At 42.6% G+C, this 9306-nt stretch overlaps 1 protein-coding gene across 2 annotated transcripts; it reads left to right on the top strand.

Annotated features, from left to right (window-relative positions):
• The first annotated feature begins 3334 nt into the window (after nt 1-3334).
• LOC134958562 (putative nuclease HARBI1) lies at nt 3335-7483 on the top strand. 2 transcript variants are annotated; one of them, XR_010187063.1, is made up of 5 exons: nt 3335-3583; nt 3669-4041; nt 4350-4371; nt 5678-6250; nt 7377-7483. XR_010187063.1 is itself a non-coding variant. In XM_063941255.1 (3 exons), the coding sequence occupies exons 1-3, from the start codon at nt 3442-3444 to the stop codon at nt 4351-4353; spliced, it is 519 nt and encodes a 172-aa protein (XP_063797325.1). In that variant the 5' UTR covers nt 3335-3441; the 3' UTR covers nt 4354-5100. The 2 variants fall into 2 exon arrangements, 1 of the variants encoding a protein (XP_063797325.1); XM_063941255.1 differs by lacking the exons at nt 5678-6250; nt 7377-7483 and having other exon boundaries at nt 4350-5100.
• Nucleotides 7484-9306: the final 1823 nt, after the last annotated feature.

The raw sequence follows: 9306 nt of genomic DNA, 5'->3' as shown, positions 1-9306 counted from the left end.
TAACATAGAGGCAACTACAAAAACATGGGTGCTGCCCATCTGGAGAGACATCACTTTCTTCTTTTTCGCCCCGCCTGAGGCTGATCTTCTTTGCTTGGTCTGCGGAGTGACCTTCGTTGGGCCTGCCCAGTGTCCTGTTCTTCCTGGGCAGGGGCAGGGGAGGGAGCCGATGTGGTTGGCTCTCTGCCACTGTGGGCAAGGGAGACAGCGATGGCCTGGAGCCCTTGCAAGATGTTAGTTGCAAGGCTTTGGTTTGAGGAGGCCAGTTGTTCTTGGGCCTGCCTGATCTCTGCCAGACTTTGGCAGAGTTGAGCAACACCTTGCTCAACACAGGTTCGGATCTCAGTGAGCCGGACAGTTATCTGGCTTACCTCCCGGATGACCCCGTCTTGAAATGTGTTTAGGCTCTCACCATACCTAGCAATTTCAAGCAGGATCTCCGGGATAGCAGAGGGTTGGGTGGGGGGGCCAGTAGGAACCTGCATAGGTGGGTTTTGTTGGCCCACACTGGCAGACCCACTAGGTCCCTCCACCTCAGCCTCAACCACATAACCGGCCTGTGACTCAAACTGTTCACCCCCCTGTGCTGTGTTTTGTGGCAAGCAAATAGAAGAATGTGTGGGGGAAAAGTTGGAGTCAAAATTAGTTTAAGATTATTAATACAGTTCAAATTTCAGACAAATACATGTGTAAACTTACCTTCCAAGTCATGTCCCGTCAGAATCTCAGGCAGGTCCGTGTCCATATGAGACACCCCTTGGCCCTCCTCATAACTCACACAGGCCATCGCCATCTCCTCCAAGTCAGTAAACTCCACAGCGACAGGTGGTCCCCCCCCTGTTGCCCTTGAGGCATTCCACTCCGCAGCCCTCTTTGCCTTCAGGCGGGATTTGAAGTCGGCCCACCTACATAAATATTGTGAAAGAGGGAAAAAGTTGAGTCTTCTTATTGTTCAAAGTAAATATATAGCACACATGTTCTGCTTGTGTTTGCTAGACATAACATGACATGTAACTACATTTTTTATGCAACTTAGCACAGAAAAAGGATTGTCAAGATGCACTTACCGTCGTCTCACTTCCTGTGATGTTCTGACGACAGAGCCAACTTCATTCACAGATTTTGTGATGTCTCTCCAGATGCGTTCTTTGGAAGCAGCCCCCATGTTTTTGGGGCCCCTATGTATTTTGGACATGGCCTGCGTGACCAAGACACGCAACTCCCTCTTAGTGAATGCAGGCTGTCTTTTTTTCCGTCTGGAGGTAGCCTGTGAGGTTTCTTCAGGTTGGTCATCTCCATCTTCCTCCTCACTAGCAGCTTCTGTCTGCTGTGTTTGTGTGGCTAAAGTCAATTCTCCCTCAGTTTGCTCACTATGTGTGTGTGGCAGGGTATCCACACTCAATTGTTGAGGTTCAGAAGCAGAAATTTGCAGAGTACTAGGTCCTGCATTAACCTCCGCAGAGGCGTATTCTAACAAGCGCCTTTGACACTCTAGCCGTTGTTTCTGCAATGCCATCTGCTGCTCTGCAATGCGGTCTATCTCTGCTGCGATTTGCTCACGAGAAGCCATGTTTGTGATGACGTGTGTACGCCGAGGTGTGTGCGCTTATATACCTACGTGCGAGTCGTTAATTCACACAGGTGTACACTGTTATTCTGTTGAATGATTGCACTGCTTATTTAAGGGCCTACTGTGCATGCTGTAAGTGTTGGTAGTTTGGCGTTTGAGTTGTTGGCTTGTGCGGGAAGGTGATAGTGGAATTGGCAGAGTGAGTAATTGTCAAGCATACCTTTGTCCTTTTCTTTGCGTTTTGAATATAGACAGTGGCATTTTTTGTGGGTATTTTCGTTTGTGAGTATTCTGTTTTTTTTTTTTTTTTTGTGTTGGCAAGTTTTTTTAATACATTTTAATATTTTAATTTTTATAACACATATATATTTTGCAAGTCCATTTGTGAAAATATTCCCGTGCTTCTTTGTTTTGACTGTCATTAGTGTTCTCTTGTAGGAGTTTACTTTTTGGTGAGAAAAAGCAAATTTTTTTTCGATTTTGGGTGTGGTCCACAAAAACAAGACTTTATTTCTTTAGGAGCAGGTAAGTGTCGTTGGCCTGTGTTGGAGCTTGTTTGTTGGAAGTGTCTGTATGCTGTTTTTGACTGTCATTTGTGTTCTCTTGTAGGAGTTTATTTTTTGGTGAGAAAAACCAATTTTGTATTCATTTTTGGGTGTGGTCCACAAAAACAAGACTTTATTTCTTTAGGAGCAGGTAAGTGTCGTTGGCCTGTGTTGGAGCTTGTTTGTTGGAAGTGTCTGTATGCTGTTTTTGACTGTCATTTGTGTTCTCTTGTAGGAGTTTTTTTTTTGGTGAGAAAAACCAATTTTGTATTCATTTTTGGGTGTGGTCCACAAAAACAAGACTTTATTTCTTTAGGAGCAGGTAAGTGTCCTTGGCCTGTGTTGGTGCTTGTTTGTGTTTGTTAAAATTATTTTTTTTTTTTTTATTTAAAGTTTGCTAAACAAAGTGTTTGGGTTTTCCAGGATTGATCTGCAAAGTAGTGTTTGTCTTTCCTGGACTAGGTACTAAATTTCTTATTTTTTTGGTTTTTTTTTTTAATAAAGTTTTTTTGCATTAATATATGTTTTTTATATCCAAATATTAAATTTAGTTTTATTTGCTTTTTATTTTTGCATTTTGGACATGAATTCAACACAGAAAAAATGTACGCTCCTGCAGTAAGTTGACACCACAATTGTAAAAACAGTTATTGTGTAAAATTTTGGAAAACTTTGAATTTTGTTTTTTTTACATTTCTTAACATTCTCTCCAAAAAGTGTGTGATGTCAATACATATTGCGGCAGAAGCCCTACCTCCCCAACCCACGCCAGCACTCCCACCCCAACCGCCAGCCCCACAACCACAGCCGGCTCCTCATCAACCAAGGCAACGGAGGCGTGCTAGGCCACCAATTTTCAGAACCCGTGTCAGACTTTTTGGGATGCCAGATGATGTGGTGGTGCGTAGATACCGGCTGCCACCACATCTAATCCTAGACACTCTCTCCATAATAGAGAGTGATCTGGAGTCTGAAATTCGGTATCCTACAGCAATACCACCATTGACACAATTCCTTGCAGTGTTACATTTTTTGGCCACAGGATCATTCCAGCATGTGGTTGGAGACCTGGTTGGCATGTCGCAGGGCCAGTTCAGTAAGGTCCTGCGACGTGTCTGCCAGGCTTTCCTCAAGCGTGTTAAGCAATTTATTGCTATGCCTTTGGATGTTGGTGCCCTAGATGTGGTGAAGCGGCAATTTGCGGAAGGTGGGAGTCGCTTCCCACATGTTATTGGGGTTGTGGATGGCACACATGTAGCTATTCAGCCACCAAAACATAATGAAGAAATTTTTAGAAACAGGAAACTGTTTCATTCTCTGAATGTAATGGTTGTTTGTGGGCCATCCCTCCAGATCCTTTCCCTGAACGCAAAGTTTACTGGAAGTTCCCATGATGCGTATGTCATTAGACAATCAGGGATATGGCAGAGATTAAGATCAAGTCAACGACCAGACATGTGGTTATTGGGTGAGTTGTTGCTCAAATATTTTTGAATAAAAAAAAATTAAAATTTAAAATTTTAAGATCTAAATTTTTGCTTTTATTCCAACAGGAGACCGTGGATATCCTTGCACCCCCTGGCTCATGACTCCTTACCGTAATCCCAGGCCAGGACCACAGATGGCATTTAACTCCGCGCTTACTGCCACTAGGCAGCTGGTGGAGCGCACAATTGGTGTCCTGAAAGGGCGGTTTCGTGTTCTCCACCGCACTGGTGGCGACATCATGTATTCGCCGGAGATGGCAAGTAAAATAGTGGTCCTGTGCGCAATACTCCATAATATCGCGGTAAGGAGTAGTGTAGAGCTTCCTCAGGCAGAGGAATTGCCTGATGAGGAGCCAGGGGTTGTGCCACGCTTCGGTGGGGGGAGTGTGACACGGAGGGGGAGCCAAGTGAGGGCAAGAATTGTAGCAGAATATTTCAGGTATAGTGTTTATATATTTTATATTTGCCCAAATAATACAACACAGTATGCTTCTGTTTTATAAACCATGATTTCAATTTGTATGATCTTGTAAAGTGATTGGGTACGGATTTTGTGGTGTTGGAATGTGTAATTGTTTTTGGTTCAAAATACAAAAACACGTTAAGCTTACAATGTTTATTTTGAAATTTAAATACTGTAATGTTGCTAAATAGTGTCCTTATTTGTTTTATATCATCAAATCCTGATTATGTAACCAAACACACAAACAAATGATACTGAATGTTTCACACTTTGTGACTGTCCAGCTGAATTATCACACGAACTGTGGTGAGTACACAGATATGTTTAGTATTTGTAACTAAAGTCTGTGTCTCTGTGTGTGTTTTGTTTGCTTAAATTTGTGTACCAAACATTTTCGCTTCTGCTATTGCGTTTTTACGCTCGTGCCAAATAACACTCTGCTTTTCACAGCATTGCAAAGATCAATAAAGTTAATAGAAATGACAACATAGATTTTTGACCAATCACATGCTAACAGACACTATAAATATATGCCCAAATAAGGAAAACGCCATTGCCATGATGCGTGCAGCACCGTTCACCAGGCGGGAGCTCCGCGTGCTGGTTGCGGTGATGGACCGCCGCGTAGGCCGCGTTGGGCGCTTCATCCCCAATCGGGTGAAGCGCGAGGCCTACGCGGAGGTCCGCCGCCTGCTGCGGACGCGAGTCCGCAGCAGGCGGACAATCATCCAGCTCGAAAGGAGGTGGAGTGATCTCCGTAGGCGGACTCCAGATTTGTTGGCGGAGATCCGCCATCAAATCCGTGCGCTGCATACACGAAGTAAGTTACCTTACATAAGTTTTTTGCACTAAATTGTGCTAATGTGTTATTTTCCAATTTTTGGCCTTCCGTAATTTAAGTAACAATTGTTAAATACAATGAGCACTGCAGGGGAAGCATATGTAACATGTGCAGAGAGAGTAAGTTTTGGGTGGGGTGTGTTAAATCAGGTGCAAAAATTTGCAAGGCTAAAATAAAGCTGCATGTATTTACCCTGGCCATAATTTTAAATTTAAAAAAAAAAAAACACTCTCTCGGGACATGTTATATCTGCCACCCCTGCACTGCACATGCTTTTGGCCAATTGCCTACTCAATACCTGCTGTAAACCCCTTGGATTTGCAGACATTTTACAGTAAGTGGTAGGCTAATTGCAACCTGCAATGCCCTTTTATGGAAATTAGGACACTGTGTGTGGTTAGGTAAAACAGTACTGACTGTAGCAAAGTAACACCAAACAAGTGCATGTTTACAAAAAATAAGAAGCAGGCAGGAAATTAATCCACAATACTTGATCAGTGCAGGCTATATAATAAGGTGCCTTGAATAGTAATCTGGTGATGTTGCTGAGACCAATCACTATGACTCAATTGCCTAGATTAAGGAATGAGCTTCAAAGTTAAATTTTAGACTCATTTTGTTTGCTGTGGCCAACATGAAGAGGATCTTAACATGTTTGCTTTTCTTTGGAACAAAACAAATAATTTAACAATGAACAGAACATTGATAAAACAAATTGATTACTATGTAATTTATCATGTTTGAACAATTTGAACAATATTATCATTCTAGGACAACAACAACGGCAAAACTCCCCACCCCCTTCCCCTTCTCACTCCCCCTCCCCTTCTCACACCCCCTCCCCTTCTCACTCCCCCTCCCCTTCTCACTCCCCCTCCCCTTCTCACTCCCCCTCCCCTTCTCACTCCCCCTCAGCTTCCCAGTCCCCCTCAGCTTCCCAGGCCCCATCAGCTTCCCTGGCCCACTCCACTTTACATTCCCCTTCTCACCACACCTCTCCATCTCTTTCTGGGACCCCTTCTCCTCCTTCCCATACCCCTTCTCCTTCAAAATCAACATCACAATCTGAACCACCCTCACCCTCTATTGCTTTAACTTTTTCTCCGCCCCCCTCGCCCTCTCAATCAGACCCCCCCTCTGAAATTGCGGACCAAATCCAGCCTCCTTCCCCCATCCAGCCTCCTTCCACAATCCCTCCTCCTTCCCCAATCCCTCCTCCTTCCCCAATCCCTCCTCCTTCCCCCATCCAGCCGCCTTCCCCCATCCAGCCAACATCCCCACCAAGTGAATGGGCAGAGGAAGCCCCTGCCGAACGTTCCGGGAGTCTGGATGTTGCCGTGGAAAGTAAGTATATTTTAATTTTTAAAAAAATGATTACCCACTTACACTTACAATGCCAAAACATGCAGTGTTGTACTGTTTGAATTCTTGGACCCTGGAAAAATATTTAAAAATTTCATCATGGTGTACATGTTGCCTTTACATATTTGTGAGTGTCATTATATGTACAGTGTGTATGTGTGCAATGTTTTGTGTGTCCACTCTAGGTTGACACTCATTAGGTAGCCAGGGTTGCCAGGAGAACAGGGTTTATATGTGTTACTTTTTCTGGGAAACAGTTAGACCTGAGTGGAGTTTAGTATGTTTGCCTTTTACACTTGGGCCTGTGTAGTCTGAATATTTACACTTAAAAATCACATGCTTCACTTTGTTATGCAGCCTAATGACACACTGTTTTTTTGTGTGAAAGTTACATTCTCAAAATTAATAAGTGTTCAAGTCAAACATGTTTGCACTTATTTAGTAAGGGCAGCTTTCATGGAGTGTGGGAATGCTATGATATGTTGGCCTTCTGAAGATGTGGATATGCAGTGTGATGATGCAGGACCAACCCACTAAAAATACAAAACAAATAAAACAACAAATGGGAATGAATGCCAACATGGTGTCACACTGACGAAGATGGTAGTTATCTTTAACATGGGATGTCGGACATAGCAATCAATAAGATTATACTTCAAAAATTGGGATCCACTTCTACAATATAATAATCATATTTTTGCTTGATTGCTATGGGCAACGTTCCATCTTAAATATAACTCACATAGTAGTAAATGTAACACATGGTCTGGAACACTTTAAAATCTGATAAAAAGGCTGAGCAGGCTTGTGTGTTCTGCTAATGATTGTACCATAAAACAGGCAGGATGTAGTAACTTTGCCATTAAAGCAGGCCTGTCCAAACTGCGGCACTCCAACTGTTGAGAAACTACACATCCCAGCATGCCCTGACACAGCTTTGCCATTCCCTGACCACAAAACTGTGTAAAGGCATGCTGGTATATGTAGTTTCACAACAGCTGGAGTCCAGCAGTTTGGACATGCCAGCATTTAAGTGTGCTTTGCGCCTTGCTTGGCTAATAAGTAATGTAATTAAGTTATTAATGTTTGTGTTGCATCTTAATTTCAGATGTTGCAGTTGGAGATCCCACAAGTTTTTCAGGGATACTTTACACCATGCGCCAACACCTGCAAGGAATGATGGATTGTGTGGACCATTTGCAAAAATTTGCTTGACTTGTATTCTTTGATTTGTAAAAAAAAAAAAATATTAACAAATACAAAAATAAAAAAGTTGATTAAAGTTAACCGGGTGTTGTGTTTATTAATGCAAAAAAGGATCAGCAGATTGGCAGGCAGAATTTGTTTTGTACAAAAAATTACACACATCTAACGTTACATTTTTACCAAAAAAAAAAGGAGATTATTGTGTTAAGAAACATGTAAACACCTTCATTCACAAACAACACCTTTAAAAATTAAAAAAGTGAAAAAAAAAAAAAAAATTTTACACTTTGACATGTTGATGGCCAATTATGGCAACAAAGTGTTAATTTTTTTATATTCTCACACTTAATTGTTTTGGAACATTATCAATCATTACACTAATTGGGTTCGTAATTGAAAAGGGCTTGTGGTCTTTAAAAGGAAAGGTGTCATTGCACTTAATAGGCCAAAAAAACATTTTTGTGCGTTTTACCTTAAAAGTGTGCACTTTTACGCAAAACTTTGTAAATATACTCAAACTTAGTATTTTTACGATTAAGTATGTGTTATTGCGATGATTTCGCAATGCTGCGATGGTTTCGCATTACTGCGATGTCATTTGGCGTACGCCCACTTTGTGTAATACTGCGTACGAATGTGCAAAAATACGTTGGGGGCGGAGGTTCGCATATTTACTACATTAACGCAACTTTGCGAATATGTTGTGCGACCGAAAAACTTAGCGAGCAACTCGGAATGAGGGCCCCTGCACAGAAACAATATAACCCACTCAAATCTAACTCTCTCTGCACATGTTACATCTGCCCCCCCCTGCAGTGCACATGGTTTTGCCCACTTGCTAACAAATTTGCTGCTGCGATCAGATCTGATTTACCCCCTGCGAAGGACGTCCAGCGCGACAGCGTTGCTCCAATAGGTGTAGCATATCAACTTTTCCTTATATTTTGCATCTTATTTGCATCGCGGGTGTAGAATGGTATGCTGGCTGTCGGGGTCCCGGCGCACAGCATACCAGTGCCGGAATCCGACCGCCGGCATACCGACAGCTGGGACACAATGATAAAACAAAACTGGGTAAAAAACAAACAGTCATAGAGGTAGGAGGGCCCTGCTCGCAAGCTTACAATCTATAGGGAATTAGACATTGATACACAAGGAAAGGCACTATTGCATATTTGTCCACTGGATTGCAAAGGTTCTAGGTGGGTTGCATGATATCACATCACAGCAATGATGAACCATGGTAAGAAAAAAAGGAAAGTGAAGAAAGAGAAAATATGTGGAAGATATGTGCGGACTGTACAGGGAGGATATAATCGAATAGGAAAGCTTATGAAGCGGTTCTGTAATGTGATAAGCTAGCCTGAATAGGTGAATTTTTAGGGAACGTTTGAAGGTTTGGAGACTAGAGGAGAGTTTTATTGTGCGTGGTAGGGCATTCCACAGAGTGGGTGCAGCCCGAAGAAATCCTGCAATCGTGCATGGGAGCAAGTAATGAGTGTGGATGAGAGACGCAGATCTTGTGAAGAACGGAGAGGTCGGGTAGGGAGATATTTTGAGATAAGCGAAGTGATGTACGTTGGTGTAGTTTGGTTAATAGCCTTATGTGTGAGTAAAAGTATTTTAAATTGAATACGGTAGAATACCGGTAACCAATGGAGGGACTGAGAGAGCGGATCTGCAGACGATGAACGTCTAGCGAGGAAGATTAGCCTCGCAGCTGCATTTAGAATGGATTGTAGTGGTGGGAGCCTATGTTTGGGAAGACCGGTAAGGAGACTATTGCAAAAATCAATGCGGGAGATGATGAGAGCATGGATTAAAGTTTTTGC

The sequence above is a fragment of the Pseudophryne corroboree genome, chromosome 9, assembly GCF_028390025.1.
Source record: "Pseudophryne corroboree isolate aPseCor3 chromosome 9, aPseCor3.hap2, whole genome shotgun sequence".
Lineage (NCBI taxonomy): Eukaryota > Metazoa > Chordata > Amphibia > Anura > Myobatrachidae > Pseudophryne > Pseudophryne corroboree.
The sequence above is the reverse complement of the archived record's forward strand: the minus strand, read 5'-3'. Positions and strand labels throughout refer to the sequence as shown.

Coding starts and splice junctions, on each gene's coding strand:
- LOC134958562 (XM_063941255.1), top strand. CDS start 3,442: ATGGTTGTTTGTGGGCCATCCCTCCAGATCCTTTCCCTGAACGCAAAG. Junction 3,584..3,668: donor ACCAGACATGTGGTTATTGG/GTGAGTTGTTGC, acceptor TTATTCCAACAG/GAGACCGTGGATATCCTTGC.